At 35.4% G+C, this 27,763-nt stretch overlaps 1 protein-coding gene across 1 annotated transcript in view; it reads right to left on the bottom strand.

The window, feature by feature from the left end:
• LOC135201387 (uncharacterized) overlaps positions 1-27,763 on the bottom strand; it is a 231,403-nt gene that overhangs the window by 118,666 nt on the left and 84,974 nt on the right. The window contains exon 3 of the mRNA XM_064230255.1: positions 14,221-14,347. Coding sequence (XP_064086325.1) covers positions 14,221-14,347 — 127 coding nt within the window. The remainder of the gene's footprint in view (positions 1-14,220; positions 14,348-27,763) is intronic.

The raw sequence follows: 27,763 nt of genomic DNA, 5'->3' as shown, positions 1-27,763 counted from the left end.
ACATGAATGAATCATGTGGCAGGCTAATAAGTTTTGGGTTTCACATTGACTTTCAATGGTGTTTGTGTGTACGTGTGTGTAAGTGTTAGGAAAAGACTTTTCTAGATCTCCTCACGACACAACGTGGTGGTTGCTGCATCCTTCCCCCTTAAATAAGTTCTTCAAAACAGAGAAGCTTACAAACGACCTTAACTTTTATCGTGGACCCATTACACACGGGAGAGAAACGCGCTGGAACTGACGCGACGTCAAAGACAATTTAATAAGTTTTCGAAATCTCTCTCTATTTCTCCCTTGATCGAAGAGTTGGAAACTAAGCAAAACTTACCGAGATCTTAAAACATCGAAGATGGGACACTCGCTCTTTCGCACCGAATGTAAAATCAGATTATTCAAGTCAAACTGACGACCAACGTAGTATATTGTTTATTTCTCCGAGTTAACATGTAACAGGACGACTTTGGAATTAAAACATACTTAATATCAAGTGTTCTACAAATAGGTTTAAAAGGAGCTCAGCCATTAACTCCTACAAAAAGCTCTTCAGAAAACCTTTGGAACACTAATCACCAAACGCAATTTACTTCCGTACGAAATTATACCCAGTATAATTTTGTCACCCCACCACCCGCCTCCCCGCAAAATATTTTGGTATTTCAAAGATCTATATTTAAAAAATCAATGAAGTAAGCTTTTAAAGCCACGTATTTCAGTACAAGAAAATATATTCACTTAATTACATCCTTGTAAGAAGAAACGAATTAAACTGGTACATGATTAGTAATTATGTGTTGCCCCGTATTATTTTCTTTTATCAACAGAAAAAATATTATCTTTACAATCAACAGAAAAAAAATTATCTTTACATTCTTACACATTAAATATAATCCGGGGGCAATGTTGAGAGGAAAATAATAGAATGAATACAGAATTTAACACATTTGAGGCACCGGCCAATGTCAAAGATTTTTTAACTTATGATGGAAATATGGATACTTAGAAAAAGAATACAATCATGTAAAAAAAAATACAATATTAAAAGATGATTCTTCCTGGAAAGACAATAATTTTTTTTTTTTTTATGGAACTACATAAATTTCCCCTTTATTGCCAATCAAATTATGACATGAATTAATTATTGCATTCTGACTGTGACACGTATACATACGAACTACAAAGACAGATGTTGGATGTCAATAAAACAGGGAAATGTCCCCCTTCCAAAAGTGAGGAATAACAATGTAATAGCTCACATTGCTTCAACCTTCCTATAATGCCTATCACATAAAATATTTGGAATCTGCTAGAAGAAAACTCATTTCAATAAATAAATAAGTATATTGTTATTTCCCAAATACTTCTCTATGAATTTGCTCTAATTCAGTGCCAACGGCCATGTAATGACCTTGGCAAGTATCACCTTAATGCACATACTGCTACATGTGTGTGCGTTCGTACTTCATCCTTGTCAAGACTCTTCAAATCCAAAAGCGATCGACTTGTCGGCAGGCATCCTCATCAACAGGTAAAACACCGACTTATAACGAAGCAACGATCGTTAAAGCAATACAGAAGAACATTTCCAAAGACCAGAACCACATACGATTCCTTACAACTTCAAAAACGATTCCAACAAACAGATATTTCTGTTCTCTATGCCCCGAAGAGTGTGAGGAGGAGGAGGAGGAGGAGGAGGAGGAGGACAAGTGGGAAGAAATGGAAAGTGATGGAGACTGGGGACGGGGGAAGGGGAAGGTCAAAGGATGAGAGGGATGGAAAGTTCGAGGCTTGAGATTATGAGCGGAACTCTCCCTCGAGGATCACTCGTGCAAAGGATATTGATACTCGATAGTTATGAAGGACTCTCAGGAATAAAAATAATCTACAAGTGTCTGTAAGACTACGCACGGATATTTCACTTTTTCAACTGGTTTCAAGGAAAAAGTACCGACAGGGCTGCTTCAATGACCTCATTCCCGTATTAAATGAAATTCTCCAGTGGACTAAATCTTTCTTAAGCTTCGACAGAAATTCTCGTTATACTTAAATACACAAATTATAATATATACACATATATAATATATATACAAAAAGAGAGTGTTCACGTGTTCTATTCCGTGTAACGGTTATGAAAGACACCTAGCACTGAAAAAGATATAAAAGTAAATTAAGTAAAGACTAAAGTTCGAGGGTTCAGCTGCGCCAGGTTCACGATAACAAATAAAAATCTTGTTTTAATTAAATATAATAATAATAATAAAAATAATAAATAATAATAATAATAATAAAATTTATTATTATTATTATTATTATTATTATTATTATTATTATTATTATTATTATTATGATAATAAAGGACGCAAATAAATATCTTGTTAATAATAATAATAATAATAATAAATAATAATAATATAATAATAAATAATAAATAATAATAATAATAATAATAATAATAATAATAATAATAATAATAATTAAGACGCAATTCTTAAAATACCACCACCTCTAGTACAAAAGTATCATGTTTATCACAGTAACATATATTTTTTTCACATTCTTTTTTTTTTTAATGAAAGTGGAGTAATGAAAATCTGTTTAGCTTATATTTGATGTATAAGATATCTATCATTCAGTCATTTAAATCATAAATTTTCAATTGTGTAAGGAAGACTTTTCATCCCAAAAGACCACTACCTCGATTCGTACGTATTTAGTTATTTGGTAACCCTTATACTTTAATGTTTGTTTTCTTCAAAAATAAGGGAGGTAAAACTAAACACTATGAGTTCAAAACACATCACTCTTTGTTTGTTTTGACACAAGAAAAATTTATATGTACTATTTGTTCAGCAATATTAAAATAAGGGCGATTACAACGAATAGTCTCTCTCTCTCTCTCTCTCGTAATGTAATTCAAGGGACGATCACTGAACGCAGAGAAATTCTTATTCATTGTTGTTTCCCCTCTTTTAATGATATTCTCTCTCTCTCTCTCTCTCTCTCTCTCTTAAAGTAAGTGAAGGGACGATCAATGAACGTAAAGAAGTTCGTATTCATTATTGTTTACCCTCTTTTAATGATATTCTCTCTCTCTCTCTCTCTCTCTCTCTCTCTCTCTCTCTCTCTCTCTCAATGTAAGTAAAGTAACGAAGACGGTGATGGGATTATCGGATTACTTAGCTCTTAAAACACAAATTATCTCCTCTCTCTTTCTCTCTCTCATTTTTCGATAGCAAGATAAAATTATAAAATTGTAGTGCATTAATGTCGTTAAAAGGCTCTCTCTCTCTCTCTCGTCTCTCTCTCTTCTCTCTCTCTCTCTCTCTCTCTCTTGTCGGTGACTTTCATTAACGGAACAGGGATCTTGATTGGTTAGTTTCTTTGTCAATTACTTTGCACGGTGATACGAATAATAAAGAATCTTTCTTTTCAATATGTTACTGCAAAGACGTAACATGTATGTCAGTGCGTTATGGCTACTGATAAATGCTCTTATGATCCTGTGTCTTCCAAAAAAAGAGTAGAAAGTAGGAACTTGTCCATTTCCTTTTTATTATGTCCATTGGCAGGATCGAAATTCCGAAGCAACATTACCGGGCAGTACTTCTTCAACGTTATTTTGTGCTCTGGCAGTCCCGTTGGATTTAAGTTATTCAAAAAATCTTGCAGATATTGATGATAATTTTCATCTTCTATTGTGTCCGAGCTGAAATATTCGCGACTTTCTCCGGGGAAGTTGTACAGAAATTATGTAAGAAAAATCTTAAAGTAACTAAGTCGACGGGAATAAACAGCCTCGTTTCGCGGCCAGAAACAGCCCCGTTTCAGGGAATTCCTTCTCACCCCCATCCCCTACAAAGGAGGGAGGAAGGTTGGATGAAACCCCATTACAAACCATCTTATGGGTCCCCACCATAACCCTGCCAAGTTTCATGCCCATCTGACCAGCCGTTTGGCCGTGATTGAATGACAGACAGACAGCCAAACAGACAGACATTACGCCCATTATAGTATGATAATAAAGGACGCAAATAAATATCTTGTAATAATAATAATAATAATAATAATAATAATAATAATAATAATAATATAATAATAATAATAATAATAATAATAATAATAATTGAGGACGCAATTCTTAAAATACCACCACCTCTAGTACAAAAGTATCATGTTTATCACAGTACATGTATTTTTTTCACATTCTTTTTTTTTAATGAAAGTGGAGTATGAAAATCTGTTTAGCTTATATTTGATGTATAAGATATCTATCATTCAGTCATTTACATCATAAATTTTCAATTGTGTAAGCAAGACTTTTCATCCACAAAGACCACTACCTCGATTCGTACGTATTAATTATTTGGTAACCCTTATACTTTACTGTTTGTTTCTTCAAATAAGGGAGGGTCAACTAACACTATGAGTTCGAAACACATCACTCTTTGTTTGTTTTGCCACAAGATATAAATGTTACCATACATTACGCCTCTAACAAAATAAAAGAGTGAATCACGATTGATTTACTCCCTTATTTTACAATTACTGATACAATATAGCCAGCTTATCATTACGTAACTATTTTAACTGAGCCTTACATCTACGAATGAACGAACTTGACCAATAGTAGACTTTCCCGTCCCTTCGTCATCAAAACATACATTTAATGTGTATGTAGTGTATATATAATATATATATATATATATATATATATATATATATATATATATATATATATATATATATATAGTGAAAGTAGACAGATGTTTTGGAAATCTCAATCTCAGTAGGAAAAGAAGAGCGTAGGTTAAGAGACACCACATTTTTATTGCGACGCGTTTCGTTGTTTCTTCATAACAACATTTTCAAGCCTAAAAGAGACATTACAGTATTTTAATGGTAGTTACAAGAATATGTAATTATTGGCTGACAAAAGCTGAGTAAAAGTAGCAACAATAAGATAATGGTTAAAATCTTAAAATAAATTGCACCAGCATACTAAAAAATAAATTATATAAGATCTTTAAAATAAATTACAACGGTATACTAAAAACAGAATGGTGGGAGACAGAGATGGAAAGTTTTACACTACAAATGAATGACTGAATGATTTATATTAAAAGCAAGGGATAAGATGAATTGTCAAGGTTAAGATCTGGTTTCTTTAAAAATATTTCTATTGACTCAGAGATTCTCAATAATGACTCTTCTCTAAAAGTACCAAGCACACTAAAATTTTCCAATCTTCTACCTGTATTACATTCCTCTACGTGCTGTAAAATCGGTGATCTGGTTGGCTTGGCCAGCAAGCAACCAGTACGAGGAGAAATGCCATTATGGCATTTCTCCTCGTACTGGTTGCTTGCTGGCCAAGCCAACCAGATCACCGATTTTACAGCACGTAGAGGAATGTAATACAGGTAGAAGATTGGAAAATTTTAGTGTGCTTGGTACTTTTAGAGAAGAGTCATTATTGAGAATCTCTGAGTCAATAGAAATATTTTTAAAGAAACCAGATCTTAACCTTGACAATTCATCTTATCCCTTGCTTTTAATATAAATCATTCAGTCATTCATTTGTAGTGTAAAACTTTCCATCTCTGTCTCCCACCATTCTGTTTTTTAGTATACCGTTGTAATTTATTTTAAAGATCTTATATAATTTATTTTTTTAGTATGCTGGTGCAATTTATTTTAAAGATTTTAACCATTATCTTATTGTTGCTACTTTTACTCAGCTTTGTCAGCCAATAATTACATATTCTTGTAACTACCATTAAAATACTGTAATGTCTCTTTTAGGCTTGAAAATGTTGTTATGAAGAAACAACGAAACGCGTCGCAATAAAAATGTGGTGTCCTCTTAACCTACGCTCTTCTTTTCCTACTGAGATTGATATATATATATATATATAGATAGATATACAGATATATATATATATATATATATATATATATTATATATATATATATATATAGAGAGAGAGACGAGAGAGAGAGAGAGAGAGCGAGAGAGAGAGAGAGAGAGAGAGGTGAGAGAGAGAGAGAGAGAGAGAATTTATATTAAAAAGTCGCCTGTTATTAAAAACAAATATACAAACATACGTGCAAAACATACAAAAAACGCACGTGCATACATAATATATCTATGTATACGTGTAAAAATGTATGCATGCAAGTATGTATGTATGTATATGTGCATATATATATAAATATACATACATACACGCACACACACACACACACACACACACACATATATATATTAGATATATATATATATATATATATATAGTAATGTAAATAAAAAAAGTCGCTTGTTCATATATAACAAATATACAGGCTATCAGATATCGGAACCATGGTATCTTGTGTGTCCGCGAGGTAGTAAACACATATTTGTTTGCTTTCCAAGTAGTCTAATGGGTAGCTTGCTCTGTCCATAAAATCCAAATGGCAAAAATACATCAGGACTTTGGACAAGTGAGATCTGTCAGTCTTCTTCTCTTTCTCTCTCGACGTTCGAGGTTACCTATAACCGTTCATCCGAGAAGCCCCAATCATGCTACCGATACAACATGACTATTATTCCTACCCAACGCATTAAGGGTCAGTCCAAGAAACTGATGCTTTTATCTTTCCAAGCAAACGATACATTTCAAAATTGCCCGTGCCAGCAGACCGCTTCTGCAATAACAGTATCATGAGACAGCCTTCGGCAGTTGAGCAGATTTGCTTTATTCTATATAATCTCTCTGCTCCGATATCAATAATATATTCAAGCAACCCAAATGGTGACTTACCATCTAAAGGTTACAAGCTTCAAGCTATTTATTGCATCCGTTCAAAACTTTTATGTACTGAATTGCAATATGATGCACAAACCACAACGTCCTTGCTTTTATTACTTCTTAATCTTACTAACATTTTTCTGACATACATGAAGTTTAATGAGGTTTTGGAAATTTGGTATTAACCAGCCTTCCGCATCCTAATCCATCTTGTAAATGATTTCCCAGTTAATCAGCTCTCTCTCTCTCTCTCTCTCTCTCTCTCTCTCTCTCTCTCTCTCTCTCTCTTCTCTTCTCTCTCTCTCTCTCTCTCTCTCTCTCTCTCTGCAACTGGATGGCCCGTGTCCGAATCTCGAAACGGAATAGGATGGGCAGATAAGCACTCCATAAAACTCCAAGAGCCTCTATTTACCTATAAAGTGAATGATGTACTCAGTTGTTAGACGACTGTTGTGGGTAACAGCTAGGGCGGAGGGGAAAAAAAATAAGAACAGTTTTCACTGCTGTGTCAAAATGTGTACTAACAAAAAGTGAGGACCTGGACAAGGTAACCCTATCCCAATTGGGGAGAACCATTCACAAGATTATCTCTCTCCTTTGCTTGGTAACATTTCTAAACGACTCTGCTTGTTCCTTGTTCAACCCTTTGTCTCTATCTAAATCTAGGCTGGATAAGAATCCCAAATACCTAAGACTGTCTCTCTCCCCTCTCTCTCTCTCTCTCTCTCTCTCTCTCTCTCTCCTCTCTCTCTCTCTCTCTCTCAATTGAATATAGTGTACCCTTGTATACTGCCATGCAATGGCTCCCCTTCTTGCTTTAGACAATCCGATGCCTTAACTCCCCATCCTGGACTAATTTTCTCTCCTCTCTTTTCCAGGTTAAATCCAGAAGATAAAACCTTGCAATTTTTTCCACTTCCCAGAGAAATGTTCGACCCTTGGGAGTTGTTTCTTATTTAGGGGAAATGAAAATTTGCATTTTACTTAGCAACAGACTGAGGGAAGCTGGATGGCAGCGTAGACCGATATCTTAGTTGGGGCAGGTTGCAGCTACTTCTGCTTAGGGTGCAAAGTTAATAAACGACCGAAATACCACTGTCCGTGTTCAAAGCAGGAACAAGTAAAAATGGACTTTGGAAACGAAGAAGGGCAAAACCAACTAAAGCAACAACCAATTATTAGCCCGGGAAAAGCGACCAATCAAAGACGGAGCAAAGATGAAATCTACTAGAAAAAAAAATCTACTAGAAAAGACAATGAATTTCAACCACCATCGCAGGGAAGGAATAAAAGTACCAGAAGAGTCGTACAGAAACACTATTTTTGATGATTGATTTATGGCTACTAAAACTGGCGTCACAACATTTAGGTTATTGACACCGTATACAGAAAACAACCAGTAATAACTTCAGTCGATACCGTAAGTTGTTGCAGGCTCCAACGGCAAGAATGGAGATATCTAATAATGACCAAACAAGGTGAGACAAAGGCTCCAGTGAAAATGGCATAAGTGGTTTCCGCATGTAAAGGCAAAATACCTCACCGAAAACAATTACGAACAGTGCTGAGTGGCTGTTATCAAGTTACGTAGTACAGAAAGAGAGATGGAAAGTCGTACCGAGGAGAGCGAGAAAACAACACCAGGTTACAAATAATTGTGAAAAAAATGTTAAGCTTCATTTACTTACTTTATAAAATTACTATCTTAAAAATATAACTTTTTCATGAAAATGGTGGACAAATGAAACTTAAATTTGAAGGGCACAATACTAACATGAAAAATACTGGTAACATATACCACATCACTGCCCTATTTAAAACAAATTACGTTTTTAATGACCTTGGAGAGGGCAACATATTATTTCACCGTGCTTTCTTCGCTTCACAGTTAACATGTAACGAACTGAAAACTGCACCAACCATAAAAGTCGTGAAAACATAAGTAATCCAGAATTCCACTCCTGTTTCTAATTACAGCAGCGCACGATTCCCCAAGTTTTCATTTCACTCACATTAATCAAGGAATGACAAGGCTCCTGTTTTCATTTCTGAATGCGAGGAACCTTAGGGGGATGAATCGCAAGTGTCAGACTGCGCCTTTTAATTACCGTGGCAACGGGATTGAAATAATGAATTACACATTCCCCATGTCAATCTAAGGCGGCCATTTTAAGAGGCAAAAGCCCCTTTTGCAGTTGTGACCAACAGAAAGCAAAAAGCAAAAGGGGGAATAACGCAAATATCAGAAACTAAATGCATGAATGGCTGGCTCTTCTCTCTCTCCCTTCTCGCGCGTCTTCTCTTTCCAGACATGAATGAAGAATTCTTGCTTTTGTATATGGATCTCTCCACTGCACAAATCAACGTTAGTCAAGGTAATATCAATTCCCTATTGCTCTTGTAATACTGGACATTCTAACCCATAATCAAAAAAGCTACCAACGAATAAAGTTAAAAGAACATCTTCCCTACTCTCTCAATTTCTTAGATTAACGCGAGTGCGCTATACTAATAAGTACAATACACACGTACTACAGATGTGCATAAGTACCTATAAATATGCATACCTCTGGAATGAGCAACCTACTACATAACTTGAAAATGAAAATGTGATAACTGAATATTTCATTATACTGAAAAAAAAAATAATAAATAAATCTGAATGGAGGTGCATCATGCTATTTGCATCCCGAGTGCTATCAAGACGTTTAGCGGTTATCATATGAATTCTATGGTCAAAAGTAAACTGAAAACTTGAACAACAAACCTTCAGCTGCGTTTTACGGTCATAACCTCCTAACGTTAATAAAACGAGATTATGGTGAATCTCATTGCGGAGGACCACAACCAATGAGGGTGAGAAAGGGAACGATGGAAGGATAGAACACGGAGGAGGAGGAGGAGTAATAGGAGGAAGAGGAAGAAGATGATAGGAGGAGGAGGAGGAGGAGGAGGAGGAGCAGGCGGGCTCCGTCAACACAATTCCAACATCTATCATCATCATGATCGTCGTCGTCGTCGTCATCACCATGTGTAATCAAGTCTGGTGGAAAGGTTTTTGGGGGAAGGGCTGGAATTCATCTTCCGCTGGGATCACATCTCGGGACCATTCATCTAACTGTCTGGTGAAAACTACATAATTTGATGTCACAAAAGTTTTGTTGATGACTTCATCACTCCGGCGATAAGGAAAAATTGATGTTTTCCTTCCCATGGGAAATTTTTAGCAGGATGCTCATAAACGTGTAAGTAGTCGACCGGGGAGAGCTGAAGGTGGGACATCGGGTAGACTAAGGAAAACCAGGAATGTGGGAGCGGGTGTGGAAAAGAGCAAGGAACAGAGAAAATGAAGAGAAAAGGCTCCCGGTACCAACACAAAACCGGGAAAATGAACAGATATCTAGGGTTATGGTGGAAAGGTATGAGGAGTAAGGAAGGTAATATGAAAATAATAAGGCAGGGATCGGCAACTTCTGAAAATTAGGTAAATTATGGAGAAAGAAAACGTAAACCGTGTGAACACTAAAGAATTTATATAATGTAACTTTTCTTTTTCGAGATGAAGACGCACTTGACAGGTTAGCGATGATTTGCTGAATAAAACTGAGGGGAAAACTATCGCAACCAATAAGAAAAAAAAACTACCAGACAGTATAGATCGCAAAATGATTACTAATCAATATTTTTTCCATCAGATATCTGTGGAAATGAATAATGCATTGGTGAGGTAAAATTTAAAATAGTTATCTTTTGAAAATCCTTCTCATTGCTAAAGGAAAAATCACAAAAAAGGCTACGATAAATGTTGGCAACTATGACCAAGGAACATCAGAGCACAGGAAAAGGATTAAATAATTAGAAATCTAAAATTACATCTCCAAGTGAATTTTCGTCCTAGGCGATGGTGGCAACACCTAACGTTATAGCACTGGATGTGATTATTCAGAATTAAAAACAAATCAATAACATACACGCCCAATATCATTAAATACACACAAAAAATCTAAAGTTTCAGAAACTCTCTCTCTCTACACACACACACACACACACACACACACACACCACACACACACACACACACACACACACACACACCACAATATATAGATATATATATATATATATATATATATATATATATAATACAATAAAATACACTATCTGCATCAATGTAGTAATAAAAACTACCAAATAACATGAATCAGATTTAAACACAAATTTTCAGTACTGAAAGTTTACATGGGCTTCTTAACATTGAGGCTAATTCGCGTACCGTAAAAGTAGTTTTATATGACCTTACGATTACACAAAACGAAATATTAATTTTGGTTTAAAGGTACAAAACGAAACGCCACGCAGTCGAGTTCTAGGTGCGAATAAAACACAATGAAAAATGAAACTGACAAGAAAGAAAGAAAAGCAGTAACATATGGAAGCAAATGGCAACAACCACAGAGCAAAATTATGGCAAAAAATATGATGAAGGCATCAGCGCAAACACGACTACAAATAGAAAATTAAATGCTATGAAGTTTCATGGAAGCAACTGATATGATAACCAAGATATGGTACAATTCAGTTTCGAAGTAGTAATATTTTTCATGTACCGTTTGACTCTTCTAACTCTTAGTTACATTACATTACTCTGTTTTACACATTCTCTCTCTCTGAAAACTAATGTGACTTTCGTCATAAAGAATGAAATTTGAAGATTTACAATTTTACTTTTTAAAAAAATTTCGAGGCAGATCTAAAACTTTTCCAAACCATGTAACTTGATAAACAAATGTTTACTAAAAATAGAAGGACCAAGTAAACACACATTTTCTTCGTAGCCTTTAAAGAAATTGCACCAATGAATGACCGCGCGACATTTGCAACACATTTGGTCGAAAAATGACCCTAAAGTCAGGAATGTGACACCACTCAGTATATATATTCTATTATGACGAGTTATCACCATGCAAAGAATAACGAGAGAGAGAGAGAGAGAGAGAGAGAGAGAGAGAGAGAGAGAGAGAGAGGCACAAACAAGGCGCTGGCTACTCGTTTGTTTAGCATAAAATCTAATTCCTGACTAATGAGCAGAGTGCCTGACTTTCCATCAGAGAACATCCGACGTTTAATGCTGTGATTGATGAGAGCAAACCATCGGCTCTGGAGGAGTCTGGAAGAGAGGAGGAGGAGGAGGAGGAGGAGGAGGAGGAGGAGGAGGAGGAGGAGGAGGAGGGGAGATGGAAGAGGCGAAGACCTTTGCTGAGCCCCTGACGCTAAATGTGGAAATTAAAGTTGATGGCGAGATGGATAATGAGAGCAGTTCCACAGGAGAGAGAGAGAGAGAGAGATGGATCGAGAGAGACGAGAGAAGAAGAGAGACAGGAGAGAGAGAGAGAGAGAGAGAGAGAGAGAGAGAGAGAGAGAGAGAGAGAGAGAGAGAGAGAGATCGACTACTGTATCTTAATGAACAATACTGAAGAGTAAAAACTTTACATGGAAACGATGATACAGATGAAAAAATCAGCCATTACCATTTGGCTCTACCTCTCCAATATTACTTGCTGATGTAAGCTAAAAGTGAAATCATGAGGGGATAGTGGGTCGCAAAGCAACAAAAATTGATATTCTGTATATCATAATAATATTTATATGACCCTACAGCTTCGATACCTCGACATATTGAGAGAAACCACAATTGGAAACACCCAAATTACGACGAAAATTTTGTTCTGCGAAAACGCTCACTTCCCACACATCATAAAAGATGTTATTGTGTTTTCTTTATAAGGGGATTTGGAAAAAACCAATCATGAAATACGTAGTCCTCGACACGGAAAATCATGTATACCATTCATTCAACTATTTGACATTAAATGATTTCGACCCGTGTAAACAAGAAGCTTCTGAAATCGCACACGCGCGCGCGCACACACACATACACAAACACACACACACACACACACACACATAATAGATATATATATATATATATATATATATATAATATATATATATATATATATATATATATATATATATATATATATATATATATATATATATGCAGAAGCCAGGTACTATGTCGTACCTCTAAGTAAAATGGGGATACAATCCACAATGAAGTAAAATCCTCTTGTAGTTTAAGAAGAAATATAATAATTTTAGAATACAAGAGGATTTTACTTCATTGTGGATTGTATCCCCATATATATTATTATATAAAAATAGAATATAAAAAGATAAAATAAAAATATATACACATACATATAAGATTTCAAATGACATAAAATCACACACACATTATATGTATATATAATCACTTTAACATGTAATTCATTTATCATACGTATCCACAGGTGAAAAATAAAAGACGGGGTAGGTCCTGGGCGGTTTCGATTCTATTTCCAAGCCACTGATGAAAGGCTGATACGTAGTATTAGAGGTCACAAATATATAGTATACTACAGAGAGACTGTAGATTCACCCACAGGCGGGTGTCAAGGTAGGAAACTACAAATCCACATCTGACAGGTGTCAGGGAGGAGGGGTTGGAAATCTCATTAGCACTGCTGCACCCTTACTGTGCTTACAAATATGATAATCCTATTTCCATACATCTTTACTGCCTACCTTAAAATGAAACAATTTACAAATTTCTTTTGATATTACAGGATCAAGTTTATACATCCCTTGACTGACATTCATATTATGGCTGTACTATTCTTCTATAAAGCTAGATTAAATTATATTCCTTTTCAGTCCGTTATTAGAATACACAATCCTATTTGCTCCTTCCCAGTTAATAGCATGATTGTTCTCAATGACATGTACAAAAATGCCACTGCTCCCCTGTGCATATCTCACATTTTTCATGCTGTTCTATTCGCTTTCCCAATGCTTTACCAATTTGGCCAATATAGAAGTTGTCACAAAACTTGCACGAAATTTTATATACACATTCTTTTTGTATTGTCCGCCGAGTTCTTGATAAACACAAGTTTCATTGTTTTAATGGACTTAAATGCGACATTAACACCAAAATTCTTCAGAAGATGAGGGATATCTTTCATGTTATCATTATAAGGCAGTACAAGCAATTTTTTTGTGTAGTAAGGTTCTTACAACATAAAATATTGCTTGTACGTTATACCCAATTTATAGTGAACTGGAAATTAACGATATTCACGACTCAACATTCGTAAATTAAAAAAATGTGAGGAATAAAATTCTTTTCACATAAGGTCAATAATAAAAACCAGTTATATATGAAAAAACAACACAGAACGTCATTTTCGCTACTTGAGACAGAACCTTTCGCAAAACACATACAAATTTCTTAAATAAGAAATGGGGTAATCACTCCACAAGATGACATGAATTAACTGGGCCAATCGTGTACACACACAAACATGAATAAACTTCGGGTACTCACCGGCCACGACATTATCAGCTTGTGGGAGTCGCTGTAGGACGTGAGTGATGAGTCCTACTTCGGTGCACGCCTGAAGATTTCGCACACTCTTCCGGAGGATGGCGATAAATACGGACCAAATCTCTGCCTGCAAAGTAGTAATAAAGAGCAACGATCAGTCTACAACCATTATCTGAATTCCTTCTTTTACACTTATTTCTTTAACTTCTATAAAAAAATATATAAAAAACTTAAAACTTTTCATAATCAAACAAAAGTAATAGTACAGCATACATGAAGACAAGAGAGCACAATTCCGTAAGAAAAAAACTTCGTGTGTCGTCCCTACAATAAATAATAATCTTTAAATGAACTTTCAACTCATACAAGAGTTCTCCTATCTTTCTGAATAAGAATGATTTTGTTCTGGCTTTATGACCCGTGGATGGTCCGGATTCTTTTAGGTGCTCTACTTTTAACTTCCCTAAATTTATTTATGTCCTAAAATCGTAATTTTATAAAAATAATATTATTTACAACAATTTCATTCAAATGAACTTCATAACTCATAAATAACAATTTAAAATGATGCTCCCCCTTCATGGTATATTTCAGTTATATCAGTTTGCAGGATGAGTTTTCATCAGAAAAGGTAAAAAAAAATGCATAGTGCTAAATATCTGTCGCATTAACACCTAATAATAGTTATTTCCAGCATCCATTAGTATGATAAGTCAATATTACACTTAAGATTATTTGAAGTTAAATTATACACAGCTACAAATGACAGCATAAGCATTTAGACTCCTTGACAATCTAACACTTCGGTCAAAGACTCGACATGATATTCACTGAATTAATCCTTTTATTTGATTTCCGCACTTCTCTCATCGTGCGTGTGTTTGTTCATAAGAGGGACCCGGACAGATTCAAGAAAAATCCATTTCTAGCTCAGCTTCAAAAGGAAGAACAAAGACCTTAAGAGTATAGTCCCTTAGGGGATGGGAGACTTGACTCCTAAACAGCAAGGATCAAACACCATGGAAAAGGCGATCAAAGAACAACGCAGTGTTGCAGTGAGATAACCATACGGTCATAAGTCCAAAATTTGCTACTCCAAGAGGGGGGGGGGAGGAGCAGGGAGCAGGGAGAAGCAACCCTTATACTGCACTGACACTAATCATGTCCACTGGCAATGGTTGAAAAAAGACGACATGATTGTAACCATACCGCCTTACTCAGTTCCTTTTATTTACATACACTAATAAACACGCAGACACACACACGCACCACACCACACACATATATATATATATATATATATATATATATATATACATATGTATATATATATATATATACATATATATATTATATATATATATATACATATGTATATATATATATAATATATATATATAATATATATAATATATATATATATAAAGAGGTAAAATTGTGATGAAGATAGTCCCAAACTATTTTGGTTTAAACTAAGGACAAAATAAAAATAATGACACCAAAATTAATGGGGCATACACGAGTAACAAAACAAACCAAGGAAAAAGCACATGTCAACGTAGATGTTGTACCCATGGCCTAACAACAATTTACCCCCAAATGGGCCACACCACGCGAAAACCACTGTTTTTGGGGAACGATGGCCTCAAGGGCCCCTGAACGAACGCTTGCCGCCGAATCCTTCCCATTCAATCACTACATCCAATTTTCAATAAAGACCCTGGGATTCACACGGCTTCTTTGTGCGATGGAAATCTCTCTCTCTCTCTCTCTCTCTCTCTCTCTCTCTCTCTCTCTCTCTCTCTCTCTCTGTATGTGTGTGTGCTGGTGGCCTCTTCTGACTTTAATCTCACTCTGGCCGTCAGCTCATTTGCATGTCAAATGACGATGACAAAAGACGAATTAAAGTGACTGAATCAAGGTGAGAAAATCCATAAATTACTCATGAGGCCGAGCGGCAATCAGGAGGGAAAAGGGAACTAATGAGGGTTAGGGTATATACAACTGCAGGAGGAGAGATAAAGTGCTCGATGGCCTGGACGGAACTGAAAGCATAACACCGACATTTCTAAACATTCCATGGGTGTACAATACCTCTAATTTACTCACAGAGAGGTAGAGAAAAACAATTTTCGACGATCTTGTGATGAATCACTTTCATATATACATAAAGACACATTGCATACGTGTGTTTATATATATATATATATAGAGATATAATATATATATATATATATATAAATTATATATAATATAATCTTATGTCATTTAATACACGTAAAATTATATTCAGCTAGGGGCCGATGAAAAACAAAACGAAAAGAAGCACCGCGCGCTTTCGTGTTATTTCTAACACAATGTCGAGATACTATATATATAACTAGTTTATATATTATTATATATATATAGATATATATATATATATATATATATATATATAATATATATATAATATATATAGTGTAATGTGTGTATATATATATGTGTGTGTGTATTATATCAATTCATATAACTGAAGGCACGAGAACGACATAGTTGACATTTATTACAACATGGTATTTCCGCATTAATGACCTGTTTCATAAAACGATGAAGAACGGAAGATATGCCAAGTGCACACACATATGTTAAGGACCAAATATGCCCTTGCATAGGATTGCTTTCATCTCAATGTCATTACAATATGCTTAAGCGCTGAGAGGGATACACCTATATTTCCATCTAGTTAGGCATGTCAATGAAGTGTGTGTGTGTGTGTATGTGTGTGTGGTGTGTGTTTTTTTTTTTTTTTTTTTTTTTTTTGAGGCGAAGCCCTGTAATGTTAATGAATATGGAACATTTTAACATTAAAAAACTAACATTACTATGCAAAAATACAAAACACAGTATTCATAAACCTCCACCAAAACGGAGCAACCGCAATGGCATTCATTTCAGGGCAGCCTTGGATTCTCATACATGAAAGAAATGACTAAAGTTCAGAAGGCCGGAGCTTACCAAAGAAACAAAGGGAGAAAAACTTTCTCTTGGAAAAACTATTCTTGGTGAGAGAGAAAGAGTCTTATAAAGTTATCAACAGGCAGGGGTCAATTGGTGAGAAACTTCCTAATAGAAAAACTCGGTATCAAGAGGAGGTAACCGAGCGACACAGGCCATACAAAAGGAAAACTAAAACCATAAAGACCAATCCCCCCCACCCCCAGGAAAACTCACAGAATAAGAGTACACGCCGATGTGTATGTATACATCCACTGCGATTATATGTACATTATATATATATATATATATATATATATATATATATATATATATATATACACATGTATATATACTATATGCATACACACTATAATATATAATCTATCTATCTATCTATCTATCTATCTATCTATCTATCTATATATATATATATATATATATATATATATATATATATACATGGTGTGTGTGTGTGTTTGTGTGTGCAGGGATATCAAGAAGACATTTCATCTTCTATTCTACCACAACATTTAAGCTACTCTCTAATAACTTCAGATGGACCAGAGGGGGAGAAGAATCTAGCCATACCAACTCATCAATTTTACCCTTAAGGGTATGGCTACTTATATTGCATTATAAGAATTTTATGTACCTAAATGGCTCTTATCTGTTTGCATTCCCAATTTCACTAAACCGTCTGCAACACTTACTGTTTCCAGACAAAAAAAAAAAAAAAAAAAAAAAAAAAAAAACCAAAAAAAAAAAAAAAAAAAAAAAAAAAAAAAAAAAAAAAAAAAAAAAAAGTGGAAATAAGCTCTATGGTCAGCTATGACTTTTAGGATATATACGAGCGAGACTCCAAAAATAATGTACACTAGGACTGAGGGATTTTACACGCTATAACTGTATAATTTTGAATAAAAGGGCATAAAAACTAGGTCATTAAATGATACTATCACTAATAAGCTAATTCAATTTAGATCAAACGTTCAAAGCGACTCCTCTTATCTCTGATACTATTAACCAAACAAGATCTTTAAAGCATGAAATATCGAGGATAATCTTTCAAGTTAAAGTAAAATTCGTTTTTACGTTAAATCAGAAATTATAATTAGTCTCTTTAATTCAAATACTTATAACCATATTTAGGTTACTGCAGCATAAAATAATACCATGTGTGCGGTACCTACTACAATATCTAAAAAATAAAATTAAACGAGCCATCCGACAAGACCTTAATTAAAATCTCGTAGTGGATAGGAGAGAAAAAGAAAGAAACTTTCATTATGCAACTGCCAAATTCCTTTACAGATGCCTGCTTAACACAAATGCCAATAAAGGAATGAAGAATTGCTGTAATATTCTCTGTAGCCATAGCCATTCTTTCAAACAACCTTCTTCCTCCTCCCCTTCCGCGGATCTCCCTCTCTGGCTCTTATTAAAGTATGGTAGTCTGAAGAGGGGCAACGGCTTGGCGCAATCGTGTGGTTTTTTAACTTCTCCCATCTTCAGCCCTTCTTAAGGTCCAAGTTTTCCGTGGCCAAACGCAAAACGTTGAGATTACATTTCCCAACAACGCAAGTCATCCATTTCCAACTTCACTGTCTCCTTAGCCTGTCTTTCCTCCGAAAAAAAAGAAAGAAAAAAAAGAAAGAACTTTCCTTCAGAGTTTTCTGCTGGTCAACCTTTCTTCAAAAAACAATAATAAAAAGGTTGAAGAGTAGCACACCACACTGTCAATCCACTGGAAGAAGCAACTCGCAGAAGGAAAAGGTAAACATGGTGACAGGAGTTTGTGTACAGATGTATGAAGAAGACCAAGAAGGCTTGGACCAGCAAGAATAAAGCATCCAAACAGTTAAGATCGTCAAATCACCGGACGGGAGAAATTCGTATAAGTTTAGATAGATGGGAGGAATGAAAGGGGAAGCAGAAGCAATGGAAGGGAACGAAGATTGAGGGGATAAGCTCTGAAGGGATAAAACGCGAAATACGGCCACGGCACACGAACTCGCACACACACACACACACACACACACACACACACACAGAGAGAGAGAGAGAGAGAGCAACGCTTTTCTCAAGGGGACTGGCGATATGCAATTTAAAATATAAAAAAGGGGGAAATATTTTACATGGGGGAAGGAAAGCTTTTCCATTTATTACTGACGCAATGAACTGGAACTCTGAAAGGGTAAACCTGGATACAAGGGTTGTCAGGCATTTTATAGCCCTGCTAGAGAGATGCAGTCTTCTTCTTGGGAATAATGTAAGACTTCCTTTTCTGAGAATATTATAAGTTGTCTCTCTCACTTGGAATAAAGGGTCTCCCTACTGTTTTTTCGTACAATAATACAACTTTTCCCCCATTACGAATAAAAATAACATTTACCCTTATAAGAAACATCATTAATACATTAATGAGATGACAATAACTTTCATTTATTTATCGAAAATAATATAAGCTTATGCCTTGAGTGATATAAACCTTCGTATGGTTTTTAATTCACTAGAAGCTTTCTCCCTACTAAGGGTTGATCAAAGTATTTTTCACCATTATGAATACTTCTCAGGAACTATGCCTCATACAGTATATGAAAACAGTTTTTTTCACACTGACCAGAGATTATTGCGTGATACTAAGTGGCAGGAATATTAAATCATTCATGGATCACATTCGAACTCCCCCCCCCCCCCCACCCCCCCCACCATCAACCCCCCAGGCGTGAGGTCTACTTGCCTCGTCAGAAAAGTCTGAATACATCTATATGCTATTGACGCCTTTGGGAGACTGTTGGGTTTTCTAAAACAGCAGGATGAATAGCACCAAATCACACGTTAAAATAGGTCAAGAACAGCATAACGACACGAAAATATGGTATAGTCATTCCACTGCTTTATATAAATCGTTAAGATGGCCTACCTGTTGAATCAAAACTATTTGTATGAAACGATCAAATCACAGGGGCAAGACGCAATATCTTTACAGGGAACTAAAAAGACTCTGACTCGAGGTACTTTCCAATTCTATTTGCAGTACTAAGAAAAACGTCATTATATATAATAATCCCATTCGTTTTGTAAGACTCGAACGGATTCATGCTTTGTAAGGGAGTATGTGCTCGTATACATCACGAAATCATTCAAGTACCTTCAGCAATCCAATTTCAGTGACATTATTCAAGTACCTACAGCAATCCAATTTCAGTCTTAAAAAATATTGTAGTATAGCTAGAATATTTCTTATCATTCTTAATTCCTCTCCTTTAAATACTTCCAAAGAAGAAACAAGGAAAATATAAAGGAAGAAATAAGGTTTGGACATGATAAAGCAACCCTGAACCATTCAAATCTATACATAAACACGATAAGGAATCTATGTCTTAGTTCGGATATATACGTATACACATGCGTACGTACATATACATGTATATATATACATATATATCTAAATATATATTATATACACACATACATAAACATTTAGTTTATGTAAGTCATTTATGCCGTAAGAGGATGATTCGAGAGAAAGAAACACACCCCAAACATATACATACATGAGTATGCATGTATGTATGTATGTATGTATATATATATATATATATATATATATATATATATATATGTATGTGTGTGTGTGTGTGTGTATGTATATATATACACACACACAATAAAAGGAAACCCATTAAAACGCCAATATTCAGAAGAAAGAAACTATAATTCAGGGCCGCTGTCTCTCACTTCAGGTAGGTAATGAGTGATGTAAGTTACAGAAAAGGCAGTATTTATACCAGAAGATCCATCCACTGGTCAGCAGTTTTTAGGTCACCCCCACTGATAATTCCTCTTTAATCCTCTTAAGCGTAGGTTGAAGGAAGATTTTATTTATGACATCTAAATCCCAGGCGCTCTTTGAGATGTTCATACCTGTCTTTGTTTAATCAAGGCCGCCCTATCATGTGGTTTTTGTATCGGCATTTACTGCCATAAATTATACGTGACAAATTCCACTTTATTCTGTCGTTATGGTTATCTATATGGTTAAAAATAGCTGAGCTCTGTCGTCAGAATTATCAGTGGGGGTGACATAAAGACTGTTTAGCTGTGGATGGACCTCTTGGTATAAATACGGCCTTTCTGTAACTTTTCTCACTCATTACCTACCTGAAGAGAGAGACAGCGGTCTGAATTATAGTTCTTTCTTCCTGAATATTGGCGTTTTTATGGACTCCTTTTATTAGATGGAATTCTGTTGTAATAGAACACTTATAACCAGTCATATTATAATATATATATATATATATATATATATATATAATTGACGTAGGATATATATATGCTATATATACATACATACATACACTCACACACACACATATACATATTAAGTTGTTTACAGCGTAATGAGGATGGTGCGAAGGAAAGAAACAACATATTCTCACTGCTGCATACATACTTTAGCTGCAAATCAAAGATCACTTCATATGCTGTGAAACTTCCACAACATATGTGGGTCCCTCTACAAAAGTTTGCCCACCAAAACGTCGAACCCCAAACATAAACTTTGCCATTGACCCAATCTTGTACGGATTCTCATACTTCCTGGATCGTATGCTTTTCCTTCCTATTATTTCTTCATCCTATCTAACCAACACTCCCTAAGACTTTCCCGCCTCGTTACCCATAACACTTCTGTTTTGAATTGCACAATTTATAACAGTCAAACCTGAATCATCTGCAATTCCCACCACGGTACAACACTCCATCCAGCACCTACTTTTTATTCTACACCTACAAATGGTTATTAAAAAAAAGCGCATTTAATTAGCTGTTGTCTGATGTGAATAGAATCCTGGACCAAAAAAAAAGAATGTTCTGAAGATTTGTTGATTCTGAAAATGGCAGCGAGGCAGAGCTGAGTAAAGGAAGTGTGGAAGACGTTTTTATAAGTTTGAAAAAAGCTTGTGAAAGGGACTCTATAGGACGTAACCTCAATTCAGAGGTTACAGTAATGAGTATTGAAATAGGAATTAATTCTGGGGTACAGTAGTAGTAGTAGTGTACTGGAGTGATCGACAAAGATTTGTCAGTTATGTCTGGGAAGAAGGAAAAGTTCATATACTCTGTAAGAATTACAGAGTATATGAAGAGAGGTATATTGCCAGAATTTGACAGTGAAAGCAGAAAGGACAACGAAAAGATTCAACGAGAGACTGAAGGAATATTGAGAACGAAGAAGGCTTGTGGATCAAGTGTTTGTCACGAAACAATCATGTGAGAAGTTTGAAACTAAAATAAATAAAAGTTGTATGTAACACAGAGCTAAAACAAAAAAAAACCTTATTGGGAATCGATAGATGCAATGTGAAAGCTCCTGAGAAATTGAAATGTTTTAATAAGGAAAACCACAGTTTCTTTATATATATATATATATATATATATATATATATATATATATATATATATATATATATATATATATATATATACACACACACACACACACACACTTACGATTGGGCCAGTTGAGGGTACGGTATCATGATGGCTATATATTTATTTCTGATTGTACGTATATACGAGACCATCGTGGCCATACAGGCATACACACATATATATTATATTATATATTATATAAACGCGGGAGGGAGGGAGGGAGGGAGAGAGAGAAAGAGAGAAAGAAAGCAATCTAAAACATCCGCGCAGAAAGGATGTTCTGCCACAAGGAGCCAAGCTCTTCGCCTTACGACAACCGTGTCACTCAGCTTCCATTTACGAACACCCCGAGAGCAAGAGAGAAGTAAAACTTAGAAGGGTGTCAGAGGAACTTTATATATTAGACAGGGACAAAAATAAAAATGGGTCTGCCCAAGATTGGTGGTATTTTTTTCCGATAGATACGGGGGGGTTCTACCCAGATAGTGCAAAACGCGGCCACCTTTACTGCAAGACCTCTAGCATGTAATTCGGTAAAAGTATTACGGCATCCCTTAAAAAGAATATAGAAATGAAAGCGCTCTTGTACGAAAAAAGAGCGAATGTCTCTTTAAAGATAGAAATTAAAGTTTTTTTTCTTTGAAATAAATTAAGCCATTTTATACGACACACTTACGCGCGCGCGCACACACACATGCACACATACACAAACGATAAGACAGCAATGGTTTCGCCCGGATGCTGGTGAAGGATCACCACATCGAGGCACAAGGTTTTAACTGAACTACCTAACCATAAATATATATATATAAATATAATATATATATATATATATATATATACTATATATATAATATATCTATATATATATAGTATATATAGATATATAATATTATATATATATATATATATATATATATATATATATATATATATAATGCGTGTATATATGTGAATATATTCTTGTTGCGGATTCTCATTACTACCTGGATCATGACTTTTTCTTCCGATTAATTCTACATCCGATCTATCCAACGCTCCCTAGGTCTTTTCCCGCCTCCTTACTCATAACATTTTTGTTATATATATATATATATATATATATACATATATATATATATATATATATATATATACATATAACCTCAATAACTCTCCATCGCATTTGTGTGATCCACTACCATCCAATGGCGACCTGGTCCCGCTTTCAGTCTACTGTGCCCGATCCCAGCGACAACTGGAAGGATACCACCACTCAACACAGGACTGTGCTTAAAGCCCTCACAATACAGAGTTAAACCGTCTCACGCCTCCAAAATTCACCAATGCAAAAAATGCAGGTACAAAAACTAAACCAACTGAAAATACGCGCTTGTTTAAGATGATACTTCCTTTATATTTAGAGCATTAAGCCTTCAGACAGTAATGGCCTGTTACACCTCTTTGCCGACTGCAGAAGAAAAACGACTCCATTCAAGCTTTCTAATAACCAATGGCAGATTTGCTTCTTATAAATTATTAATACTGAAAACGCCCAGACAGAAGATATAAAAAGATAGTATATGTATTCACACACACACACCATCTGCGTTCTCAATATATTCGCGTAAACATGCACACGCATATACACACACACAAGAGAGAGAGAGAGAGAGAGAGAGAGAGAGAGAGAGAGAGAGAGAGATAGAGAGAGAGAGAGAGATTCAAAAACTCTTGGGGGATGGATGGGGGAGGTCCTAATGTTATTAGTCTATTAAAACTTTGTGAGAGCTTCACTCATTTTTTCCCATTACATGGGTTCAGTTAGGAAATGAATCCGCTAGAATCAATAGCGAATTTTTTTTCCTTTTTTGCCTACTCAGCTTAACGCTGTAAGATATCACTCCCTTAGGAATGGCCACATTACAGGCAACTTTAGGCAAACACACACACACACAAATTCATGACCAAGATTTTCATAAATGTCAAATAAAACAATTGTTCCCAGCTATATGTATTAAAAGATTTTCCTTACATTTTATGTTAAACTTAGGAACAAACTGCTCTGGGATAACTCAGAGTGACAAATACTGATTTTGTATAATCTTAATAAACTTGAACTCTACATTATTAACCTAATCGTTATTATCAAGCACAAAACCGAGGTTTCTAAAGTAGGAGACAAGGCAAAGAGCAGAAAATGAAATACAGATTCAAGCAATAGACTATAAATGAGGTAATAACAAAGAAAACCATATGAGATCAGTGGTAAAAAAAAATACTACGATGGAGACTCATGTCACCTTGCTCAACAAAATAGCATTTGCACCGTTTAGAAGTACCGACCATTCAATTAAGTGACTGTGGAGCTCATTCCACAATTTGGTCGAAGCATAAATCTAGGGCTGAGAACTAAAAGGGGCAATGTCAAAAAATGGCCGATTGTAGTTAAGACCGTCACTAAACTAGAAATTTATCTGTTTCAGTGCTATAATGGCCAATGTTATAAGTTAAGCAATCACCCCCCAAAAAAACAAAGCTTTCGTTTGCTGCACTTACCTGAATTTTAATAAAGGAAGCAATATTTTAAAAGCGTTTTCCTGAAAACATGGTTTTATGACATTGGCCCTTCTAGTTCTCAGCCCTAGAAATAAAGCTCAACAATTTCGTGGTATTGGCCGTCATAGACAAAAAGGCAAAACTTGTAATTGCCTCCATATCTGGTACTCCACACTACATTGTATAGTTTAGGAAGATCCAACTGAAAAGGCTGACCATAATCATTATTCAACAACTTTGCCAGAGATTAATACAAACAAGATGTGATCCGACCTCCAGCTTACTTGGGCGCGTGCTAAAATCTAAAGTCAAATAGAGCGTTGTTTCACCAGCGAAAATCAAAATAAAAAATTTTGTATATTTAATTATAAATAATTGTTCTGTACTGTTTGACATGCACATCATTTATTTTCAATCAAATAAATAAATCATAAATATCCTATCCTAAAATTCCTGTATCTTTAACTCAGCGCGAAACACCCTTTCCAGACCTTTGTAGACTCTTCCATAGGGCTTTCCTACCCCCCTCAACGTGAACAAACAACAACAACAACAAAGTTGTTTGTAGGCTTACTGCCCGAGTAAGCGAAAACGTGAAATTTGACATAACGCTACTTTTTATCTAAGAACTGTTGATGCGAGTCAGCTTTAGAAGACCATACAGGGAAACTAAATTCAAAATATGGTAGAATAAAAGATACAAAGACAGCCTCAGCATTGGCCTATCTACAGATATCTTGAAATCTGTACTTAGTATGGAAAGGTTTTGTTTTGTGCAGCTGAAGAAGAGACAGACTTAATATGTTTCTCAAAAGTTAACTTTTAAACAACAATGACTCCTAAAATTTTAGATTAGTTTTAAGTCGGTAAAGGAACGCTGTCATTGAGAAGTCTGGGAAAGTGGAATTCAGTGTCATAAACCTACCAACATTTATACTTTGAGCGTTGTAAGGGTTCACTTTCCTCCTCCATTATATGCACCACGCATTCATTTGAATTTATATACTCATGAGATGGGATCTATTGTAAGAGTGGCATCACCTAGAATAGCAACAAGCTTGTCTTCAAGGCCAAACCACATACTGTGTGTATATAACAGAAATTATTGGGCTCAGAACACAAACCTCAGGAACACTCCATTACATTTCTGTAGTTACTATGGGGCCTATCAATAGCCACTATGAAATCCATTAATTAAAAATTGAATAATGGTATTAAGTTTGGTCTATCAACTCCCGTAAATTGAGTTTTGAAAAAAAAGTTAAATAATTATGGTCAAATGCAGAGCTAAATACCAGCTCAATCATATGAACTTTTATGATCAACATCTCGGGATTTCTGAATGTACTGTAACTTGTCAGAAAAGCATGAAAAGCACCCAAGTCCTTGTGAAAGACCAGCTGCAAACTAGGGAACAGATTATTACTTTCAGCATAGGTCTTAGGGCGTTATGCCTACAGATGACTCCAACCTTGTAGTAAACCAGATGTAACAAAAACTGGGCTGTAAAGAGCAGGGCTAAAGCTACCAATCCTCCATTTGGCTAATGGACTTATAAATGGCTGTTCCACTATGTGCAAAACGTACCTCTTCAAGCTAATTTGCAAATGCTAACAGACAACTGCGGAACTAAGTATCAGTAATTTTCATTAAAAAGTAAAGAAATATACTGTTTGGAATGATATGTCAAACCTGAAGAAAAATTAGCTGTTTTGGTTGCCATGTCCATAAGCCAGACTAGTCGGTTTATCATTAGGAAAGCAGGAGTGGGCCATACTGACTTTCAAACTGTTCTGCTTACTGTAAAACACATCAGCAAATTAGTTAATTCTTCTTTTGATTTTAGTTAAGACGACGTTGTTGAACCCCAACCGAAAAGTGCAGATTTGAGTGTATGATAACTCCATATTCAAGAATGAATTATCCTGTGTATTAGGATGACAAAACTTTCATTTAAGGTATCATAGGCTCAACTTCCTTACGCAACTGCGATCAATTTCGATGTAAATGATGGTTCAAAATTCCATGTCAGTCTGCTTTTTGCTTTCAATTTAATATAGTATATCTTACGACAATAAGACACACGAAGGACAGCTGCGCGGATTTAAGCATTAAATAAACCAAAGCAATTTGAAGACCAACAGTAGAAGTTAGAACATCGGTGTGGATACTAGACCACCACAATTACCAAAATTACGTGTGGCTTGATTCATATAATTGCTCCCAGCCAGATTCAGAGGTTAAGCCTACAGCCCTCTAAAGCTCTGGAGTCTTGGCAATCAGTGGAAGAAATAGAATTCGATTATTTCTTTATACAGCTCACAAACAATGCTCTCCTACCTCTCACTTGAATCTTAGTTACTATGATTAGATTTGAAGACACTCAAAACCAGTGTCCCTCAGCCTGGATTGCGATAAATTGAACACAAAATACTTTTGATCTTCATAATAAAAATGCCGGGGATTTACACACTTGAATAATTCCCACGAGAGAGAGAGAGAGAGAGAGAGAGAGAGAGAGAGAGAGAGAGAGAGAGAGAGAGAGAGAGAGAGAGAGAGAGATCGCTCGGCCGTACCAAAAAGGTGTTTA

The sequence above is a fragment of the Macrobrachium nipponense genome, chromosome 28 (assembly GCF_015104395.2).
Source record: "Macrobrachium nipponense isolate FS-2020 chromosome 28, ASM1510439v2, whole genome shotgun sequence".
Classification (NCBI taxonomy): Eukaryota; Metazoa; Arthropoda; class Malacostraca; order Decapoda; family Palaemonidae; genus Macrobrachium; species Macrobrachium nipponense.
This window is presented reverse-complemented; position numbering and strand designations above follow the sequence as displayed.